The sequence below is a fragment of the Muntiacus reevesi genome, chromosome 2, assembly GCF_963930625.1.
Source record: "Muntiacus reevesi chromosome 2, mMunRee1.1, whole genome shotgun sequence".
NCBI lineage: Eukaryota > Metazoa > Chordata > Mammalia > Artiodactyla > Cervidae > Muntiacus > Muntiacus reevesi.
Window position 1 is genome coordinate 75,639,063 of NC_089250.1, and position 22,994 is coordinate 75,662,056.

General features: G+C 46.3%; 1 protein-coding gene and 1 non-coding gene across 2 annotated transcripts; both read left to right on the forward strand.

The window, feature by feature from the left end:
* Window positions 1–7,841: 7,841 nt before the first annotated feature.
* RNF114 (ring finger protein 114) lies at window positions 7,842–21,153 on the forward strand. Its single transcript, XM_065922160.1, has 6 exons — window positions 7,842–8,036; window positions 11,664–11,814; window positions 13,864–13,970; window positions 14,292–14,406; window positions 17,884–17,991; window positions 19,308–21,153. Exons 1-6 carry the CDS (start codon window positions 7,891–7,893, stop codon window positions 19,371–19,373), a joined length of 693 nt encoding a protein of 230 aa, XP_065778232.1. The 5' UTR covers window positions 7,842–7,890; the 3' UTR covers window positions 19,374–21,153.
* Window positions 16,359–16,489, forward strand: LOC136162224 (small nucleolar RNA SNORA70). The gene has a single exon (XR_010662041.1). It is a non-coding gene; the product is annotated as a small nucleolar RNA SNORA70 (small nucleolar RNA).
* Window positions 21,154–22,994: the final 1,841 nt, after the last annotated feature.

The following is a 22,994-nucleotide window of genomic DNA, read 5'->3' on the forward strand; positions in this document are numbered from 1 at the left end:
AAGTTTTAAAAAACGTTTTTTGGCCATGACATGTGCCGCGTGGGATCTTAGTTCCCAACCAGGGATAGAACCCTTGCCCCATACATTGGAAGTGCAGGGTCTTAGCCACTGGATTGCCAGAGAAGCCCCCTGTCTTTCATAATATATGTGTTTCCCATGAGTTCTGCACGTGTCTGATCAGGAGCTGTCCAACAGGTGTTGCTCGAGTGCAGGATTCTCTCTCTAGGCCTTGGTGTCCCCGGCTAAAGTTGGTGGGTCTTGTCTCAGGAGTCAGTGAGATGGTGCCTGGAGAGGATTTGGAGAACCAACAACCTGATATTCAAAGAGTAGCAATTACTGTATTTATCTGTTGCTGTCTGAGCATCGCTTTAGATCTTTGTGTACTTCTGCTGTTACCAGCTCATGTTTAAGCTCCTGTCTTAATCACTCCTAAGGTGACGGTGTTTACAGGAATTCCAGCTGAGAAAAACTGTCCCACCCAAGCTCTGCCTTTACAACAACTCAAAGCTGTACTTTGGAAACCATTACAAGATTGCATGAGGCTGTTAACAAGTCCTTCCAGCTCTGTGGTTTGGGGACAGCCAAAAAGAAAACAAAAGTTTTAAGAAGCTTTCCTGGTAGGAAACCCTGGTCACTGATTCTCGGTGACATTCTGTAGCAGAAAAATACCAAAATCTCTGAAAGGAGACATATATCTCATCTTGAAAACAGGGCTGGAGGCCTGAGATTTCTCTGCTTGGTGACGTGTAATAGCAGAAGCATCCTTTGCAGATTTTATTACATAATGGTTAGTGGATTATGTAACAGTCATGTGACAGTGATCAGGCACCTCTACTTTCTAAAAGCCAGCAACATGAACCATCTACCTACTTCTTTCTATTTTTTAGCGTATTTTTTTTAATCACAAAAGTGCTGTGTGAATTCTAATGACATAGGCATGTGTAGAACAAAAAATGAAAAAGAAAAGCAAGCCTATGACCCACCAATTTGATTTCTTGGAATCTACCAGAGAAAAAGCAGAAGTATACAAAAAGACCTGTTGTATTATTGTTTGTAATGCAAAAACAAAACCCAGAAACATTCTAAATGCCCATCTGGTGTAGCCATACTAATGACTACTATCTATCACTTTAAAAGGATGATGTAACCCTACATAACTTTGCAAGATATATTTTGGAAGGAAAAAAGAGAGCAATACCCTGAAATGGGAAACACAACATCAACCAATACTATATATTTTCTAAGGGTGTGTACGTATGAAGCCAACTGGGGACAATAATGCAAACAGAGATCATGTTTTTCAAATCAGTCTACAAATACAAATGATATGTTTTTAATTAATATCTTTCTGCTAGAAGTCAGTTAACTCTCTGAGGACAAAACTACTATGTCTGTTTTGCTTACAATTATATTACTACTCCATGCCATGCCACACTACGCTGCACCCATCAGAGAGTTCAACAGCAGTTGTTTTTACCCGAAATTTTCATCTAATGCCTACAATGTGCCAGGACTGATGTTAGATTTAAGGACATAGACAGACCCAAGAAAGACAGATACGGTGCTTGCCCTCAAAGAGTGTACAGTCCTCTTACCAGAAAGAGAAGATTAATAAGTTTGGAGTATGCTGAACTACGGAGAAGGCAATGGCACCCCACTCCAGCACTCTTGCCTGGAAAATCCCATGAACGGAGGAGCCTGGTAGGCTGCGGTCCATGGGGTCACACAGAGTTGGACACGACTGAAGCGACTTAGCAGCAGCAGCAGCAGGCTGAACTAAAAACCAGTGGCTCAGGGGAGAAGGTGATGAATGTTGTGAGAAGGACAAAGAGCTTAGAGAATGGAGAAGTGACATCTGAGGCGGCACTCTGGGGACAGCCCCAAGGAGGAGGTGGCATTTGCATGGGCTTTGGATTTGTAAGGGTATCCAGCTTTCCTTCCAGCTGGAGGGAAGAAAGCAGTCAAAAGTGAGGACTGGAAACTGAAACTCCGCTGCCTACAAGTATATACAGTGGGTGTAACCAGCTACTAGAGTACTATCGTCTCATACTATGTACTGCCAGAAATTAGTAGAACTGTAATACAACCTAGTACCTGGCCCGCAGTAGGAATGCAATAAATACTTCAGTGAGAAAACAAATGTCGTTGAACCCCTACCATCTGCCAGCTGATTATTGCTAATTTCCCAGCTGATGATGATCAGATATTCAGGTTTCTGAAGAGAAGCTAAGGTCCAGCTTTCTAAGTGAAATTTCTCAATTATAAACACTGTGTGTAAACATACTTCCTAGGGACTTCCCTGGTGGTCCAGCAGTTAAGAATAAAATCCGCCTGCCGACTCAGGGAACACAGGTTCGATCCCTGGCATGGGAGGATTCCACGCGGCACAGGGCCCCTGAGCCCATGCCCCACAACTACTGGAGCCTGCACGCCCTCGGGCCTGTGCCCCACAACAAGAGAAGCCACCGCAAGCAGAAGCTTGAGCATCGCCATTAGAGAGCAGCCCTGCTCGCCGCAGCTAGAGAAAGCCCACACACAATGAGGACCCAGCGCAGTCAAAAACAGTTACATTTATTTAGAAAAATACATATATATATACTTCCTAGTTCTGCCAACAAAGGGAGCCTATGAGAAATGACACCACTGTAAAAAAGAAAAAAAAAAAGAATTCCCTGGAGTTCAAGTGGTTAGCACCCCGTGCTTCCACCGCAGGAGCAGGGGTTTGATCCCTGGTCGGGGAACTAAGACCCCGCATGCCATGTGGTGCAGCCAAAAAGAAATCAAACAACAACAAGTGGAAACAACCCAAGTGAGAGTGAGCGATAGTCACTAAGTGTGTCTGACTCTTTGCGACCCCATGGATTGTAGCCTGCCAGGCTCCTCTGTCCATGGAACTCTCTAGGCAATAATACTGGAGTGGGTAGCCATTTCCTTCTCCAGGGGATCTTCCCGACCCAGGGATCAAACCCGGTTTCCCAAATTGCAGGCAGATTCTTTACCATCTAAGCCACCAGGGAGGCCCTAAGTGTCTATCAACTTATGAGTGGATATACAAAATGTATTTCCACACAGTGGAATATTATTCAGCCATTAAAAAGGAATGAAGTTCTGATGAATGCTACATCATGAATTAACCTTGAAAGCACTGTGCTAAGTGAAGGAAGCAGTCACCAAAGGACAAACATTGTGTGATTTCATTTACCAGAAATGCCTATTGTAGGCAAATTCAAAGAGAAAGTAGATTAGACATTCCCGGGGGCAACCATAATATCCATTTTTTAGTTTTAGTCATTATCAGATATTTCTGGATTAACCTTGTTTGTACCTCATTGCATGACTTGATATAATACAAATTGCAAAAAGCTGTGCAAAAGCAATGAGCTGGTGGAGTGACTGATGAACAACAATATCCTGGAAGCAGCCTTTTTATGTGGTCATCCCCCTGGGTCTTTCCTTTTTATAGCTGAGTCGTTCACTGCCCAAATTCCACCAGCTCTCAGGATACCTGACACACAGAAGTTATTGGTTAAATAGACATTTACATGCCAGTGTCACTCATGCTAAAAGTCCTGGCAATTCAAGACTGTGTTCTTTTGTTTTTTTCCCAGTACTTTTTCCTTTTTGGTTTTTACTTCCATCCTAAGTTGTTGCTGTTCAGTTGCTCAGTCACGTCTGACTCTCTCCGACCCCATGGACTGCAGTATGTCAGAGTTCCCTGTCCTTCACTATCTCCTGGAGTTTGCTTAAATACATGTCCATTGAGTTGGTGATATCATCTAACCATCTCATCCTCTGTCGTCTCCTTCTCCCACCTTCAATCTTTACCAGCATCAGGGTCTTTTTCACTGAGTCAGTTCTTCATATCAGGTGGCCAAAGTATTGGAGCTTCAGCTTCAGCATCAGTCCTTCCAGTGAATATTCAGGGTCGATTTCCTTTAGGATTGACTGGTTTGATCTCCTTGCTGTCCAAGGGACTCTCAAGAGTCTTCTCCAGCACCACAGTTCAAAAGCATCAATTCCTTGGTGCTCAGCCTTCTTTATGGTTCAACTCTCACATCCGTACATGACTACTGGAAACACTATAGTTTTGACTAGACACACGTTTGTAGCAAAGTAATGTCTCTGCTTTTTAATACTCTATCTAGGTTTGTCATAGCTTTTCTTCCAAGGAGCAAGCATCTTTTAATTTCATGGCTGCAGTTACCGTCCACAGTGACTTTGGAGTCCAAGAAAATAAAATCTGCCACCGTTTCCATTTTTCCCCCATCTATTTGCCATGAGTAAGCTACAAGGGATAGGGGCAGTCTACATTTAAGCAACCGGGAAGATTTACGAACAAGCGAAGCCTGGTTCCTCCTAGTTGGGCCAGGTGCGGTGAGCCTGTGAGATACTCGTTCGCCCCCTAGTGGTACAGGTGGGAATTCCTACGGCTCTCTGTTAGCAATTTGGCAATCTTGAAGAACTGCTGACGTTGAGATGAAATTATCTACCCATAGATTAATAAATGTAGAAATGCACAATGGTGTTAAGTTCTACCTACTTCAGATAGGCATAGTAATAAATACATTTTACCTGTGACCTGAGGTTGAGAGAGAAGACTCTGAGGGTTACTTGATTTGCGGGCTGGGAACCACCTGTACTAGATTCTCAGCTGGCTCAGTGGTAAAGAAGCCGCCTGCCAGTGTAGGAGACATAAGAGACACGGGTTTGATCCCTGGGTCAGGAAGATCCCCTGGAGTAGGAGAATGACAACACGCTCTAGTATTCTTGCCTGGAAAATCCCACAGACAGAGGAGCCCGGTGGACTACAGTCCATGGGGTCCCAAAGAACCAGACACAACTGAGCAACAGCAGCAGCACGGACTGGGGCGAGGGTCTGGGGTAAAAGGAGGTTAATGGTGCAAAGCGCAGCCCCGCCCAGCAGCAGCCGCACCACCTGGGGAAAGCGCTAGAAATGCAGATCCTTGGGCCACGCTGAATTCGAAACGCTGGAAACTTATTTTCAGAATCCCCCCAGGTGACTCCGATGCATACAGGAGTCTGAGAGCCACTGGCACTCCTTTTTGATAGTTTGTTCCTTTTTAACATTTTTAGCCCCACCCTGCGGCATATGGACCTTAGTTCCCCTTGGTCCCGCTGCATTGGAAGTTTAGCCCCTGGACTGCCGGGGAAAATCCTGATTCCTGTGTTCCATCTGTGTTAAAAGGTGATTTAATACCTCTGTGCATCAATTTGCATGATTGTAAAATGCAAATTGGCTTCCCAGATAGCTCAGTGGTAAAGAATTCGCTTGCTGAGGCGGGAGACACAGCAGATGCCGGTTCTATGCCTGGGTCAGGAAGATTCCCTGAAGGAGGAAATGGCAACCCACTCCAGTATTCTTGCCTGGGAAATCCCATGGAGAGAGGAGCCTGGTGGGCTACAGTCCATGGGATCTCAGAGTTGGACAAGACTAAGCACACAGAAAAAATGCAAATAGTAGAACCTGTCATAGCTTGCTGTGCGGATTCATGTAAAGTGCTTAGAAAAATAAGCACCCCAAAGTTCACCATTAATATACTATTATTTCAATCCTGTCCTCTTCTTTCTCATTGTTGTAGTTCAGTCACTGAGTCATGTCCGACTTTCTGCGACCCCATGGACTGCAGACAGACCAGGCTTCCCTGTCCTTCACTACCTCCCAGAGCTTGCTCAAATCAATGTCCATCAAGTTGGTGATGCCATCCAACCATCTCATTCTCTGTCGCCCCATCTCCTCCTGCCTTCAACCTTTCCCAGCATCAAGGTCTTTTCTTCGAATCAGATAGCCAAAGTATTGGAGCTTTAGCTTCAGCATCAGTCATTCAAGTGAATATTCAGGGTTGATTTCCTTTAGGATGGACTGGCTGGATCTCCTTGCAGTCCAAGGGACTCTCAAGAGTCTTCTCCAGCACCACAGTTTGAAAGCATCAATACTTTGGCACTCAGCCTTCTTTATGGTCCAACTCTCACATCCATACATGACTACTGGAAAAACCATAGCTTTTACTATACAGACCTTTGTCAGCAAAATAATGTCTCTGCTTTTTAATACTCTGTCTAGGTTTGTAATAGCTTTTCTTCCAAGGAGTATGCATCTTTTAAGTTCATGGCTGCAGTCACTGTCCTCAGTGATCTTGGAGCCCAGGAAAATAAGATCTGTCACTGTGTCCATTTTCCCCCTTTTTGCCATGAAGTGATGGGACCGGATGCCATTATTTTCATTTTTTGAATATGGAGTTTTAAGCCAGCTTTTTCACTCTCTTCTTTCACCTTCATCAGGAGATTCTTTAGTTCCTCTTTGCTTTCTGCCATTAGGGTGGTATCATCTGCACATCTGAGGTTATTGATATTTCTCCCGGCAGTCTTGATTCCAGCTTGAGCTTCATCCAGCCCAGCATTTCACATGATGTACTCTGTATATGTCAAATAAGCAGGGTAACAACATACAGCCTTGACGTACTCCTTTCCCAGTTTTGAACCAGCCCATTGTTCCACGTCCAACTCTAACTCTGCAGGTTTCTCAAGAGGCGGGTCAGGGACAGACGAGTTTGTGGAAAGTTAATTTCAAGAGCTCAGGCTGGAGGCGCTCAGTGGATCTGAAGCCCGAGTCTGGGACTCCCTGCCCTCACCACAGGGTCTGGCGACAGTTACAAGGCCAAAACAAAAGCTTATAAATACCTACAACACACCTCTGCCCCCACAGAAGCACCTCCATTCCTGGAGAGGAGACAGAGCACTTTTGGGCTGGGGAGATGTCAGATGCACAGTGCCTGGCATAGGAACAAGAAAAAAAATGGTAAAATGAAGGCACTGGCTCTCCTGGGCTGCTGCCTACACACCCAGTTACTGGCTAGTGAAAAGACGGCCCATATGGCTAGTTAAAAATAATCCTCCTGCTGCCAGCAGGTCAGGCAGAATCAATCCAGAAGACTGGGAATGGGCCAAAGGAGGTGCAAATTGGCATTCAGGTAACCTGGTTTAGCAAACTGATTCATTTGTCTTGTGCAGACTTCACTGTGAGGCCTCTGTGGCCTTACAGGGTAGAGTTTAATTGATCATTGACTTTCCTGGTTAAGAAAACCACACAGACCTGTTAGCAGAGCCTGCCTTAAAAAAAAAAAATGCAGCTTTTGTTATAACGGGCTGTATATGAGAGCCAACTCAGTGCAGTGGGAAGTAAAGAAAGATGAGATTCAAAACATCTGGGTTCTAGGCCTGCTTCTTTCAAGATTGAGGTTTAGTCTATCTCTTCAAACCCCAGGTTCCCCATCTTCTACAGAGCTGGAGTTGGACCCCCTGGCCAGGAGGCATGTGAAGACAATATTAAATAATTTTATTACTTCTGAATAAAGTAGGAAGTCTCAATGTGGTGATAGCCTGTCTTCAACACCTCTTTAATCATGCTTAAATCTCCCTTTTCTGTGTCAACAGTATCCGGCACGAATTCATAAGAGTATATTGTTTCTATTTTATTTGTTCCCGTGCCTTGTGGAAAGAAGTGGTGTTGATTTTCTACTTGTAGATTGGGGGTGATATCAAATCTCCCTGTAAAATTTGTTTGCTGAAACTCGACTGAAGATAAAGATTAAGGAATAGTGCATGAGTAAATATTAAGTAATCGCAACAACCATTTAAATTTTGGGCAAAAGTGGCTGAAGCACAAACCCTCCTCCACTCATAGCAGTCTCTGGATCCGGGTCTGCATTTTCCCCTAGCATCTGAGGGCCCGGGAGGCGTGGCCCGCCCTCTAGCCCCGCCCCCAACCCGGCACACATTCCATAAGCCACGCCCCGAGCGCCCCTCGCCGCTCTCGCTCCGCCCCTCGGCCTCCTCCTCGGCCGCTGAGGCGCGGCGGTTCGCAGCGGCAAGATGGCGGCGCAGGCGCAGGCCCAGGCCCGTGATGGTGGTGCGCAGCTGGCAGGACCCGCGGCAGAGGCCGACCCCCTGGGCCGCTTCACATGTCCCGTGTGCCTGGAGGTGTACGAGAAGCCGGTGCAGGTGCCCTGCGGACACATGTAAGTGGCGGGTTGGGGCCCGGTTGCGGTGGTGGTGGGGAGGGGGATTCTCCTGACTGGAAGGAAAATGGAGCTGAGGAGGGAGGCCCCAGCAGGAAGGGTCCCCGGGCGGGAGCGGAGGCCTGGCCTCGAGGCGCGTCTCCGCGGGGCTCCCTTCTCTTCCGCCCCGCTTCCTCCCTAGCGTCCGACTCTTCAGTTGAGCGCCCGCTGTGTCCCGGCCCCCCTCCCACGCGTGATGGCGGAGTGGCACCCTGCTGGGGGTTGGTGGAGCCCGAGGCCCGCCGGGTCCCCGTGAGTATAGGCTGCCCGTGCCCCCTCGGTTATGCCCGGCTCTGCCCGGCAGTTCCGATGTGCTCGGAAGTTGGAGAAACGGTCGACTGGACCAAAAGGACAAAAGGGGAATCCTGAAGTAGACCTGACCCGTCTGCCCTTCACGGGAAAGGGGTCGGGAGCTGGCAGGTAGCGGTTGTCAGCGTTCCCGCAGGCGTACGAGGTTTGTTGCGCTGTGTTTGAAATTCAGAGCCTCCGTACTGCTTAGAGACTGCTTATGAGGACGAAAAGAGCTTTTGTGAGAATGTCCAGTGACGGGCCCTGGGGTGGACTTTGAGAGTGGGCCAGATTTGAATGGAAGCCTTGCTCCATCAGACCCGCAAAACGGCTGAGTGGAAAGAATTGTAGAAAGTGTGGCTGCCCGCCTCTTGCTGCTGGGGTTTGGATTTTGCCCTGTGGCCTCCCCCAGCGCTTCTCACCGTGGGCATCGCTTGGGGTTGGTGTTGGGGCCCCTCCGTTGGTCGGGAGGCACAGCAGGCACCTGCTGGGCGTTCTTGTTCCTGAAGCAGTCCTGCAGGGGGAGGGGCGTGGCAGCCATTTTGCAGGTGAGGGCACCGCGGCTCCCTCAGGGCCGGCTCACCAAGGTCTGCTCTCCCCTGATGGACCGCGGGTGTCTGCCTGCCCAGGGCTCCTCAGCCACCCGGATGCCTTTTTGCTCGTACAAGGACACCAGACTCTTTCTAGCCTCAGGCTCTTCCTGCTTGCAGTTCGGTTAGCTTGGAAGTCTTCTCGCCCCTTCAGCCCCTCCCCCGTCACCACCCCAGATCCTTTCCAGACGTCAAGGCCCAATTCTGGTAACCTCCCTTGTCACTCTCCCTATTTCTGTTACCTCCCTGCTCCTCTTTGGAGGACTCCTCCTCGTGCCTTTCAGAGAGCAAACCTTAGGGCTCATGAGGGCAGTGTTTTGCACCTCTTTCTGTCCCAAGTGCCCAATGTAGTGTCTGAGCAACTATCTTCCAATCTTATATTCAACTAGCTAAAAATATTTGTATACACACTATGTGCCAGATTGGGGAACATGCTAAGAAACAAGGTGATTCTGCCCTCAGAGTTCACAGCCCACTAAGTTGATGATAAATAAGTACTAGGCGTGTTCAGACCCTTGTCAGCCAAACTCATTGTCCACTGGGAAGGTATTACAGAGATAAAGCCTGTGTGAGTGGGGACGGGGGAGTGATCAGGTGAAGGCCGCATAAACTCAGAAACTGGTGAAAGCACACTTTGTGAGAGTTGAAGTGGCCCCTAGATAGCTTTCAAGTTGAATCCTCTTTTCTGTGAATTGGCCCTCTTTAGGTTTACCTAATTTGGGATTACTTCAGTGGATTTAATTTACATTTAACGCTATAAAGAGACTTGACCCAGCACAGTTTACCAGCGAAATTTGAGGTTTCCTTGAGCCAGGTGGACCTTTCCAAGGTCAGAGGTCAAGGGGCAGTACTGATACTCAAACCTTGACTCTTATCTATACTCACCATACTAGCTCCACGTGTTCATCAGTTCGATGCTGATTGAAAACAGATGGTGGGATCTCTGAGGGCCCCCACATCTCCCTTGGCTCCCACTGAGTGCTTTTTGCTCTGCCTGGTTGATTTTTGCTACCTTTTGTGTTTGAAAACAGCATCACTGCAGCTCCAGCTGCATGGGGCATTGAGTTCTTATAAAACTTTATTTCAAGCCCTGAATTTACATCCCTTTCCACGTTAGTGGAGTATAGCTGGAGACTGGCAGGTGGCTGGTTGCCCAAGAGAAGGACTTGTCTACGGAGCATTATAACAGGAAGGGTGGGGCATCTAGAAGGCTGAAAAAGGCCCATCAGTAGGAAATGGAAACTGAAAGCCAGACCAACATTGTTTACTCGCTAAGTCATGTCTGACTCTGCCACCATATAGACCGTACCTCTCCGCGCTCCTCTCTGCATTGGATTCTCCAGGCAAGAATACTGGAGTGACTTGCATTTCCTTCTCTAGGTGATCTTCCCAACCCAGGGATTGAGCCTGTGTCTCCTGGATTGGCAGGCAGATTCTTTACCACAGAGCCACCAGGGAAGCCTGTCCAAGATACAGGGGCCATTTAAAAGCAAGGTTGTTTGTTAGGCATGACAGGCAGAGTGGCTTGTGGACATTGATCTCTGAGTCACAGCTAAAACCACATTAACATATAGCTAAATGACAAAAAGGTAGAAAACTTTTAGAGACAGTAAAAAATATATATATACAGATTACCTTTGATTATATATCCAGAGTTCTTCCTGGCAGATTTTGTTATCTTGCCTTAGATCTCTGAGGTTGCAAGTACAGCTGGGCTACTTTCATGCCTCGTTATTCCTTCTTTCTCTGTACCTTATCTCAGTATTACCACCTGTCTAGGCTTCAGATGTACAGAAAGTTGGTCATCTTTAACTTCTTTTCTTTTCCAAATTCAGTAAATTTGGAAAGTCCTCCTGAATCCACCCCTGAATCATTTCCTGAATTCTTTATTGCCTCAGTCAGGCCCTTATGATCTCTTGCCTTCGGCCATCTATTTGGTTTCTTTTCTTATCTAAAAAAAAAAAAAAAAAAAAAAAATTTAAAACTGACAGCTCTATTGTCCATGCTAATCCCAGAGTTATTTTTCTAAAACTTGATTTTGGTTTGGTTGATACCTCACTTTAAGTACCTGGGGTTTATGAGGCAGAGTGGTAAATATGCACGATGCATGTAAGTAAATAGAAGTCCAGGGGCCTGAAATATTCTTCCCCTCCTCTACCGCTGAACTCTTCTAAGGCTCTTTCATGTATGCTGTCTGAAGTCTAACCACTACTGTCTTTCGGCTGCTCTTGACTTTGTGTTTCCATAGTGCTTTGCATTCACCTCTGTTGATGGCTGCTCCTGCTTATGGTGCATTTCATATGTGCTAGACACTGTCCTAAGAGTCCACTATACGTAATCCATCTTCCCTAAATTGTAGAGGTAGGTACTGCAGTCTCCACAGAAGAGAAACTGAAGTTTGGGAAACCCCAGCAAGATCCCTCAGTGGCCAGGACTAAGGACTGAAGACTGTGCCATAGCACCTTCTGCCCTGTGTCATGGTAGTTTGCATTTGTTTTTGCCGTTGGACCTGTGTGTTCTTTGCAAGGAACACTGCCCACCTCCCTCATCCTACCGCCACCATTTTTCTTGCCCAGAAGGACTGAATCAAGAGCAGAGAGCGAGTAGTTTTTAATTCATTATCCACTGATGTCATTTTAAAAAGTTTATCCATTTTTGTTGTTTTGTCTCCACGATGCATGACGCAGGTTCTCTGTATGTCTTGTTCTAGCTTTTGCTCTGCATGCCTGCAGGAATGTCTGAAGCCGAAGAAGCCTGTCTGTGGGGTGTGTCGCAGCACTCTGGCACCTGGCGTCCGAGCCGTGGAGCTCGAGCGGCAGATTGAGAGCACAGAGACTTCTTGCCATGGCTGCCGTAAAAATGTATGTGGAAGTGAAACGGAAGAGTCAGTGTCTTTCTGTAAGATGGGTAAAACAGAGCTGTTGCCACTTTGTTTCTGAACTTAGAGCGTGACTAAGTGATTAACAGCACGTGTGCATGCTGGCTGTCTGTGGCCGTGGCCGTGCTGTTGCATTTTAGTAAGCTGATTGGTTGTGTGGTTTGGTTTTTTTCTTTTAAAGAGTTGGTTTAGCATATTACATAGCTTAGCTTTGAAAGCCATAGAAATCAGTTATCCCAGTTTTTTTCTGTAACAGACCCATTTTTCCCAAAGCAGCATACACAAATTTAATTAGAATATGACAGTGATATTTCTCCATTTTTTAAAATATAAAATGAAGTCAGTGCCTCAAAGTTACCTGCTGCAGTGAGTTTGAGGGGAAATTTTGTGATGTATTTTACCACAGATGTAAAACTTGTTCAGCTTTTGGCACTTGGCAAATAGGAATTGTAGTACAAAGGTCAGTAAGAAGACATTAGATAATAGCGGTGTCCAGTATTTTAAATGCATCCATGTTCTTTTTTTGTATGACCATATTAGAGTCAAGAATGTTTATTTTAAAATAATTATAACTGCACAGGAGAAATACTATTTTATTTTCCAAAGAGATATATGCAGAATTATTGGGTTTTAAATAATTGCGATTTCATTAATTCTAGACAGCACAAAAATATAAATTAATGTAGGCTTGTTCTCCACTCCAGAGATTACCTCTTTAAAAATACTTCAAAAAATAAATAAATAAAAATACTTCAATTTAGAAGGCTGCAAAACATTTTCCTGCTCTCTGACAAACACAGGTGTGGGTTTTATACAAACATAGATGTACGATTTTTACAAAATAGGATCTTACTATAATATATATTTCTACAACTTTTTTACACTTTTGAAAAATTTTTTTCACTTCCTGACTTATCGTACATCCTTGCATGTCAGTTTCATTACTTTAACACCTTAGTGTGAGCAGCCATAGACTGGATGTCCCTTTACCATTTCCTCCTTTCAGAGTGATTTAGCACTAGGAGTACACAGTGGCTGTAGTTCTGAATAGAGCTATTTCCCATCCCCTTTAACTGGGAGCTCTTTGACTGGCAGCTTGAAGTCAAGTTCTTTAGCTGGAGATAAGACAGACAGAACCATCATGGTAAGCCAGAGTGCAAGTACGAAACATATTTTTTCTTACAGTTTCTTTTGATTTAGAAACTTAAGATATTGAAGTAAAATTTCCTGTTACTTCATCTTTTAAAAGAATTTTCTGTATGCTTTTGACTTTCATTGTAAAGATTAGTGGTTATATTCTATTTCCAAGTGTATTCTACCTCCAGAAATGTTTATCTTCCTTCTACCTCATTTTTCATTCCTTAACTTTTTTTTTCTTTTTAGAACATCTATGATGAAACACTCTACTCTGGGCTTTCTTTTATCTTTCTGTCTTGCAAAGACTAGGTTTTATTAATGAAGTAGAATTCAGAATCTGATTATTATTATTATTTTTTTTTTTTGGTAAGAAGTTCATTTATCACAATCTGGTGACAGAATATTATTGTTTAACTAGGATTACTGGCCTTTATCCCTTTTATGTAAACCATCACTTTTCTCTGCTGCACTTATAATGGAATATGGTTCTTGGCATGCTGAAAGGAGACTAGTTTAAGTGCTGGGGTAGAAAACTTTAGACACTTCACTGGGTTTAGAGTGTCTCTGTGAACAGAGAGCATATCATGAATAAAACAAACCTCTCCGAGGGTGCTTTTATTTTTTTATTTTATTTTATTTATTTTTTTCCGAGGGTGCTTTTAGAGTGGAGGCAGATATCCTGGTTTGCTCAAGTAAAACATCAGCCTTGATACTAATAGAAACCCTGCAAAAAAAGTCAGTTTCAGTCCCTTCAGTGGAGCCAGGAGTGTCGTGAGGTTCTTTGCCTCGCCAGGGCAGTATAGATCTAGTTTACGTCTTGCCTTTGCTTTGGGACTGTGTTGGATTGGGTACAAGATCCCAGCTAACTTGTGGGCTCCGATTCTTCCCGCCTAAGTTCTTCCTGTCCAAGATCCGGGCACATGTGGCTACCTGTTCCAAATACCAGAATTACATTATGGAAGGTGTGAAGGCCACCACCAAGGACGCGTCTCTTCAGCCAAGGTAAATGGTTCTGTCACTCTCTTCAGTGGATGTCTTTCTTCATGAGTTTTGGAAAGTAGAGGTGTAATTGTTAGGCTGGCTAAAGCCGGTGTAAGTTTTTGTTTTGGGGTGGTTATGGAGGGCTCGCATGTTCACTTTAAATGCGGGCTAGCCTGTTATTTTCAAAACATGTGACCTGACTCAGAAGGATCATCGGAATCCGAATCCTCGTCCTGACACTTTGAGTGAACTTTGCTCCTTGGGGAGGGGACAGTGGTTGAGATTGTGTGGGAAGGTACTCACAGAGAAGTTTCTTCTTTTTTCCTGCCTTTCATCTTTCAGAAGTGTCCCAAACCGTTATACTTTTCCTTGTCCTTACTGTCCTGAGAAGAATTTTGATCAAGAAGGACTTGTGGAACACTGCAAGTTATCCCATAGCACGGACACCAAATCTGTGGTAAGAGAAAACTTGAGTTGTTTTGTTTTGTGGGTTTTGTTTAAATTTTTATGGGAGAAAAAGTCAAACTTTATAAAAAGTTACAGGATTAGTTAATGAACTCTAATGTACCCTTCAGGGGGGCTCATAGATTAAATTTTTACCATATTCACTTAACCATACTCTGTATACGTATTTTGTGCTAGCATTTGAGAGTAGGTTACAGATACCATGACCCTTTGCCCCTAAATACTTTAGCACGTATCTCCTAGGAAGAAGTATATCTTCTTAGAAAACCACATTTTTTGTGTGTTTTAATTTTCACACTCAGGAATCGTCATATTGATATAAGCTAATACCTTATCTGCAATTCATGTTTAAATTTTAACAGTAGAAATGTCCTTCAAGGCAATTTTCCCCAGCCCACAGATCCTGGATCTGTGTTATATTTGAATGTTGAGTCTGTTTAGTCCTCAGTTTTTCTTTCTTTCATGACCTTGACATTTTCTAAAGAGGGTGGGCCACCTGTTCTGTAGCTTGTCCTTCAGTTTGGGTTTGTCTGTCTCTTCATGTTTCCATACTGGAATGCTCTATCTCCGTACACATCACGAAAGTCAAGTGATGTCCGTTGCTCCCATTGTTGGTAATGTTAATTTGGATCTCCTGGTGTCTGCCAAGTTTCTACATAAAATTGCTATTTTCCATTTGAATAGCTTCTTCATAGTTGTGGAGAAAGAGGATTTAGATGGAAGTATTAGGAAAGTGCTTCTCAGTCTTTGACATTTAATTTAAATATCTAGACTGACATGTGGTTTTCTGAAAAAAAAAAAAAGAAAAGTTCGAATTTGGTCCATCTCAGCAGTGTTACCCTACCCTCTTAATATGATTGCCAGACAGGGTCTTAATACAACTGTCTGTCTAGTTTCATTTCTATTTTCCCATTTATCTTATGCCCCAAAGCCAAGTTTTCCGCCACTGCTTCAAGATGTTTTAGTTACAGTTCTTAATAACTAATTACAGATTGAAAGAGCAAATGAGCTTAGACACAAACACAGAGCCACCACCACCTGCCCCCACTACCCATTTTCCATTTTAAAGTTAGCCAGGTAAACTCAACTATGTTGCTAATTATGAAAACTAAAACGGATGTTAAATCAAATGACAGATACTTTCATTCATTTCCTGCTACCATCTTCCCTGCGCTCATTTCTGGAAGCCCACAAATGCTACCCATGCTAAGTGGATGAAGCTGGTTAATGCAAAACCAGTATTAGAACCCAGTATCCTGGCACTTAAACCAGTTCTATCTTCACGGCATCAGAGGCACCTCTGTGGGCTACCCAATGGCCTCTGAGTAGTGCTCACTGTGTGTGTGGAAAGTACAAAATCGTGTCACCCAGGCACATTTCTGCTTTAGATCGGAAGTATGACTCATGCACGTCCCCCTTTCTTGTCCCCCTTTTGATGCCAGTGACGGCGAATTCTGCACACTGTAACCGGCGTCACTGACATCGATTTCACATCAGTACACATGGATCAGATTCTTTTTTAATGAGCTGCCAGTTTTCCATTACTGGTCTGTACCATGATTTAACTGGTCCCTTATTGACAAATGTCAGGACTGGATATTAATTTAAGGACTTGAAATTTAAAGACTAGATATTAATTGCTGCTAAAAAATGGTTGATTGATGGGTGAGATAATAAGTAACATTGTATTTGTAAAGGGAAACACAGTTTTAGGACTGTTCTGAAACAGTTAAGGGTGAATTGTATCTTATTTTTAAATGCTTCATTTATTGCTGAAGTATAAGTGTGCCACACTTAAATCTAGGTGTTGGGGATAAGGAATAGTTTATTAAATTATTATTTCCTATAGTTCTGAAGTTTTTCATGGTGCATTTGAAAAGATTGCCATGGATTTTGACTCACCTTCACCTGTATTTTTGTATGTCTGTGAAGTAAAGTCTTAAACTGCCGCCAGTTGAGCCAACTATGCTCCTTTCTCTGGGGCCTGGCGTACAGTGACCGCAGACAGCATCCTCCTTGGTAGTGTGTGCAGCCTGTTGCTTGGGTGGGTTGCCCTAAGGGACCTTGAGATGGGCTTTCCCCACGGACATTCCTGTCTGGCCTCATGCTGTTCCCAGTCTAGGCTCCAGACAGGTATGCAGGGTGCCTTTGGAAAGCCCCAAGGCACAGTGGCCAGAGCCCACATTGGCCAAGTCATTATGTCCATCGACCCCAAGCTGCTGAACAAGAAGCGTGTGATTGAAGCCCTTTTCAAGGCCAAGTTCAAGTTCCCCTGGCCACTAGAATATCCATATCTTCAAGAAGCAGGGATTTGCTAAGTTTAATGCAGATGAATTTGAAAACCTGGGGGCTGAAAAGTGGGCCCATCCCAGATGGCTCTAGGGTCAGCTTCATCCCTAATCATGGCCCCCTGGACAAGGCCTTGTCCCTTCCTCAGTCAAGGCCATCAGTAAGTTCTACTTCCTGACCAAAAAAAAAAAATTAGTAAAGTCTTAGATACGTATTAATTTGGTCAAAGGTTAAGTATATTTTGGTAGGTATTGCTAAACTACTCTGTGGTATCTGATACTGCACCGTAGTTTTCTCTCCTTTTCCCCCTTCTTTGGCTTCCTGAAATCCCTCTGATCACTTTATCTCTTTAAAGCCCTTGCACCTCCCCATTCTGCCCTCCTTCTGCAGAACTCATTAAGGGTCAGTGTTTGAGCTCTTCCCTTCGGATGTCTCCTCCTCAGACTCTGGTCCTGACCGTACTCTGCTCCTCAGCACCAGCTCTTCCACTCGAGGAGTCGCCCATCATGTCACATGCTTCTCGTGTCAACCCCCTTTGTCACCATACCGTCCTTGCAAAGTAAATGGTGACATGCCATTTCCAATCCAGACCACTTATGCCTGGTTCTCCCCCTTCCCACTCCTCTCTGCCTCTTTCCAGGAATTTTCCATCCTAGCCACGTACTGTTTGTCTTTCCAATACCTCCGACTCTTCAAAGCCAGAATCAGCCTCTTGTGTGAAGGCTTTTCACCCTGAGCCCCTTCATCTGAACATTTGCTTTATAAAAATAGTGTGTAAGACCGTGTTACTACTTGGGACGTTGCTCACCTGTCATTTCCTTGGTTTTCTTGGTGCTTTTATTACCATTTTGCCCACTGGGTTGGAAGGCTCCGTCTGGGCCCCTCATGGTCTGACACGCTGACACCCTGTTCTCTACTTAGTAGGGGGTTAGAAATGGATGGGATCATGGCTTAAGCCTTTCCCCACCACCCACACCCTGCCCTGCGTGTTTGTCAGCAGGAGACTGATGATGTCTTCTGGGAAGTGAATGTGCCCTTGAGGGTGTGACAGGTGCTGGGCCAGGAGTCAGGAAAGCTGTCCTGGAAGAAAGGTGACCGGACACAGTCCACAGAGGGCTGATGTCTGCTCAGGTGCCAAGTGCCTAAACCAGTCCCTAACACTGTGCTGCTTTGCCGGAAGGTGTGTCCCATATGTGCCTCGATGCCCTGGGGAGACCCCAACTACCGCAGCGCCAACTTCATCGAGCACCTGCAGCGCCGGCACCAGTTCTCCTACGACACCTTCGTGGTGAGTCTGCAGCCCGGGCTCTGATTCCTAACCACCACCCAGCCCCGCACCCGGCGGCCGCATGGCTCCCTCCCTCCCTCCTCTGACCGGAAAACTGCAGGGCCCCGGCGGGGGTGGGGTTTGTCACTGACGTGATGGGCTCCCTGGGATGACAGCTCTGTGGCATTTAAGGAAATATCCACTTCCTTACATTTGTATATACTTTCTTTCATATGTGGCTTCTAGCTGTTACAGAACCTGGTTTGGGATCCTTAAGCTCAGAAGCCCATGGGTCCAGGCAAGTCATGGAAGTGATTCTCCTAGGGAGTTATAAGCTGGTCAGTGTATATGACTCATAATGCTGCCAGCAACTCCAGCTGATTGGGGCGGACCCCGGCACTGTGTTGCCAGGTTCCTTCCTGCCCCAATACCAGGAAGCTGGAAATGCAGAATTTCATGTGAAGTGTCCCATATTTATTTCTTAAAGTCCTTCAGGTCAAATCAAACACACTGGGACTTCTCTGGTGGTCCAGTGGCTAAGACTCCATGCTCCCAATGCAGGGGGCCTGGGTTTGATCCCTGTTCAGGGAACTAGATCCCAAATGCTGCAACTGAATACTCCCCTGTGTGCCATAGTGAAGACCTGGTGCAGCCAAATAATTTAATTAAAAAAACAAAAACTAGCCAAACATGGTCATCAAGTTTACATCCTTTCCCAGGAGCTGAGTGGTTTTGAAGGGCACACTGTTGTTTTGGCATTATGGTGACAGAAATCTAGCTAGTTGTCTCAAGTAAACCTTTTATTTACATATATAGGTGTCAGGTTAGGATTTGAGAATAGCATTCAGTCTCAATGGCTGTGTTTCAGGACCTAAGACGGAAAGCATGACTCTTTGCTGAGTTGTCATAAAGAGTAATTGATTCTTGTCCTAATAAGAGTATCTGAAATTCAGACCTTAAAATTAGCATCTTTTTGTTAAAGGTGAATACAGTTGCCAAGTCAAGCCCAAGTAGGTAGCTTTGCCTCCTTGAGTCAAAGAGGCTGTTTGCACCCTGGGCACTCCAGTCCTGAGCACCTGGTCTGTGCCAGGCTTCACACAGGTGCTCGCCGGTCCTCGATGCCCACCCGTGTGAGGGAGCCATGGGCATATTCCTGGTCAGAGTGAGGCAGCCGAGGCCCAGAAATAAAGCAGTTGTCCAGAGCCAGGCAGCCGGCATCGCAGACCGTGCAGCTGGGCCCTGGCCCTTCTCCAGAGCTGTGCTCAGATGCCCTGCTTCTCCGACCCAAGTGAGTCCTCTCAGCTGCAACAGTTGCTGAGCGTCTGTGTTGTCCGCAGGATTACGACGTGGATGAGGAAGACATGATAAACCAGGTGCTGCAGCGCTCCATCATCGACCAGTGAGCAGGCCCGCCCAGGCTGTGTTCCCCAGCCTCGGCTACGGGTGTGAGACGTGACTCGCCCCCCTGAGTGTGCAGCAGACCTGGCGTGGGCCTGGTGTTCGGGCAGGGTCACTCCACACGGGGAACGGGCCCCCTGGTCGGGCCCTCCTTCCTTTGGGCTGTGCTCACCTGTGTCACCTGTCTGGTCTTATGTCGCTCCTCAGCCGCTCGGCGGAGCCTCTGTCTCCTCTCCAGAAGGGAACCCAGCTGCCCCACCCACCCCCCACCCCACCCCACCCCGCCCCGTCCTCCCGTCCTATGTCGATCTCTCAGGTCCTCTGAGCCAGCCAGGACCTTTCCTGGGTCATGAATAGCACAAATGAGACGAGCGTCTCCTCTCCTTGTCTCGGGGTCTGTGAGCTCTGGCAATAATGTGTCTCGTGGGTGATGGAGCTGCTCCCGTGCAGTGTGAGTTCCTGTTTGTTGGTCGTTGGCAGCAGCTGCCAGAAGCTGGAGTTACCTCATGGGAAACATTTCACAAGTCCCGTTGGAGTGAATGTTCTGAGCTTAACGTGGTCTGATGCTGGAAGTTTTGATGAGTGCTGTTTTCCTACCATTCCTGCGCACCCTTAGGAATAACGTTCAACCTTAAATGCCTGCATGGTGCCTTTTTAGGGTAAGGTGTTTCACATATTTTTAGTGAAAAGAAGCATTTCTGACTTACGAAACTTAAACTCCATTTATTACTAAACGAGGAGAAGGGTCAACTTAAGTGAGGTGGGAGGACCACAGCTTTGGGTTCTGATTTTTTTCAAACTAATGAGTCATTTTCCAATGACTTGTTCATGTTTGCCTCTCTATTTGGGAACCTGCTTACATTCTTGTCCTCGAAGCACAAGAGGAGTCCTCAGATGAGTAAGACGTTCTGGGGTCCCAGTGGGTACTAGTTCTTTCATCTTTTATTTGGCAACTTAGATTTAACCTGAGGGTTGCTTTCCTATCACACACTTTTTCCTTATAAAACTGGTTTCAACACGTCAATCAGTGTGCGAAGACCTACCTTCTGAGGCGGAGGGGTTAGGGGAAGTCCGGCCTCCCCACCTGCTGTCTCTCTGACGAGACCCGCAGGTCAGGAGGTACAGCACACCTCCTGGGAGCAGTTGGTCATGGAAACTGTCTGCCAGAAACTTGCTTTGCTAACAGCTCAAGAAGCTTGAAGTTCATCTTGTTTCACCAGTGTTAATAAATAAGGCCATGGGCTGTCTCATCTGGAGGAGCAGAGCCTCTGGTAGACCAGAAGGTCCCGTATTTAGGTTCAGTTTTCCCTGTTAGACCTCCTGTCTGAATAGGGATATTTTTGCTGGTCAGTGGCTGAAGTTGCAGGTGACCCGGGGCTCTGGGCCCAGACACTGCTGCTGGGGGCCTCATCCTCACTGCCACTGAGATCCCGTGTGCTCGGGAACCAGCAGGGATGGGGTCCTGTGGGGGCAAAGCAACTTTCTCTAATGCGCTGTCGCTCGGGAGGGCCCAGGTGTTGTTACAGCTTCTTCACTGTAATTTCTGGAGAAAGTTTGCTCTGACCCTCTTAAAATGAGATCATCTCAGCCTAAGTTTAGAGGGAAATTTAACAAAACCTTCATTTGAGAGAACCTGATGGTGGTCTCACAATGGTACCAAGAAACGGATTTCATTGTATTAAGTGCACTTCATGTATTTCTAATAAGATGACTTTCCAGAAAGTGACATTTGTTATGTTCTGGCTTTTAAAGTGAAATATAAATAAATTTTCATGATTTATCCAACTGGTACCCTGTAATGCCTGTTGTTATTAACCTCAGTTTGCTGAAGCCTGGGCTTGGGGAGCTTCTGGAAAACTGTTGTGCTTTTTAAGGGGAAGTTCTTGTCTGTCACGAGTGAGTCCCGTCTGGCTCTGATGTCAGCTCTGACCCTTCACCAGCTGGCCTTACCGGGCCTGCCTTCTCTGGAGAACAGACCCACCTTCCTGCCACCCCTGTCCCCACCGTCCTCCACCACAGACACACACGTTTGGGAGCTCCAATGAGGCAAGAAGTGACCTGCTGCATGAAACGAGACTTCAGATGCCTTAGCGACAGCCCTAAGACGTTGCAGCAGTGGGTTCCCTATGCGAAACTCTGAGGTCATGGGCCTGTTTCGGTTCTGCACTCTGCCTGTGGCTGTGGGCCATCTGGAGAGTACTTCCCCTTCTGAGCTACATAGATTTGTGTAGGATCCTTCTGCATGTGTGGCTTCGTGGCGGCTCGGTTAAAGGGGCCTGCAGTGCAGGAGACCTGGGTTCCTTCCCTGTGTTGGGAAGATGCCCTGGAGGAGGCATGGCAACCACTCCAGTATTCTCGCCTGGATAATCCTATGGATGAGGAGCCTGGTGAGCTGTGGTCCGTGGGGTCGCAGAGTCGGACACAACTGAGTGACTAACACTTGCACACCTGTGGAAGTCTGGGAGCTCTAATGAACGTACATTATCAGAATAAATGTTCTGAACATCTATTTGCCGGGAAGCTCACACCTCATTAAATTATCATTTGTGCTGTTACTTGTTTGAATGGCTGTCTCCCACATGAAGCTCTAGAGGGCAAGGGCCAGACCTGCGTGGTGTGCCACTGTCCTCCATGCTTGGCTCCAAGCAGACTCCATAAATATTCTCAGAATTTAAAGGGAGCCCTTTTAAATGGTACTCCCTTTTATGTGGTGACTCCAGCTCAGAATTTGGGTGGTAAAAAGAGCCTGAAAGAAGCTGGTGGGGACCTGCCCTGCCCACGCCCTTGATGTCGTCCTTGGATGCTGTCAGGGTCCACAGTACCTGCTGAATGTCCCATGTGAGGGCTTGGCTGGACGTTATGAGAACAGGGATAACGGCAGTGGTAATCCTCATCCCGGGTTCCTGACATCCCTCAAGTAATTTTTATTTAATCCTCCCTCCTTTAGCTCCCCAAAGGTGACCCAAACCAGGCATTCAGGATACTCCAGAAAAGTCAAATCTCATTGAATCCTCTTCCAGCGCTGCAGGAGGGGTGCTGATAGCATTCCCATTACACAGATGATGGAGTAGAGGCTGGGAAGGGTGAGTAATTTACAGTCCGGGGTGCAGCATAGCGGCTTCTCAGGTGGCTCAGTGGTAAAGAATGCGCCTGCCAGTGCAGGAGACTCAGGTTCCGTCCCTGAGTCGGGAAGATCCCCTGGAAGAGGAAATGGCTCCCCACTCCAGCACTTTGCTGGGATAATCCCATGGTCGGAGGAGCCTGGTGGGCCACAGTCCATGGGGTTGCAAGAAAGTCTGACTTAGCAACTGAACAGCAGCAGCAGTGCCACTGCTGTTTTCCTCCTCATCCCTGAGACCGTGGAGTGCTCGGCCTCACCCCAGCAGCTCAGCTCAGTTCAGTCGCTCAGTCGTGTCCGACTCTGCAACCCCATGAGTCACAGCACGCCAGGCCTCCCTGTCCACCAACTCCCGGAGTTTACTCAAACTCATGCCCATCGAGTCGGTGATGCCATCCAGCCATCTCATCCTCTGTCGTCCCCTTCTCCTGCCCCCAATCCCTCCCAACATCAGGGTCTTTTCCAATGAGTCAGCTCTTCCCATGAAGTGGCCAAAGTATTGGAGTTT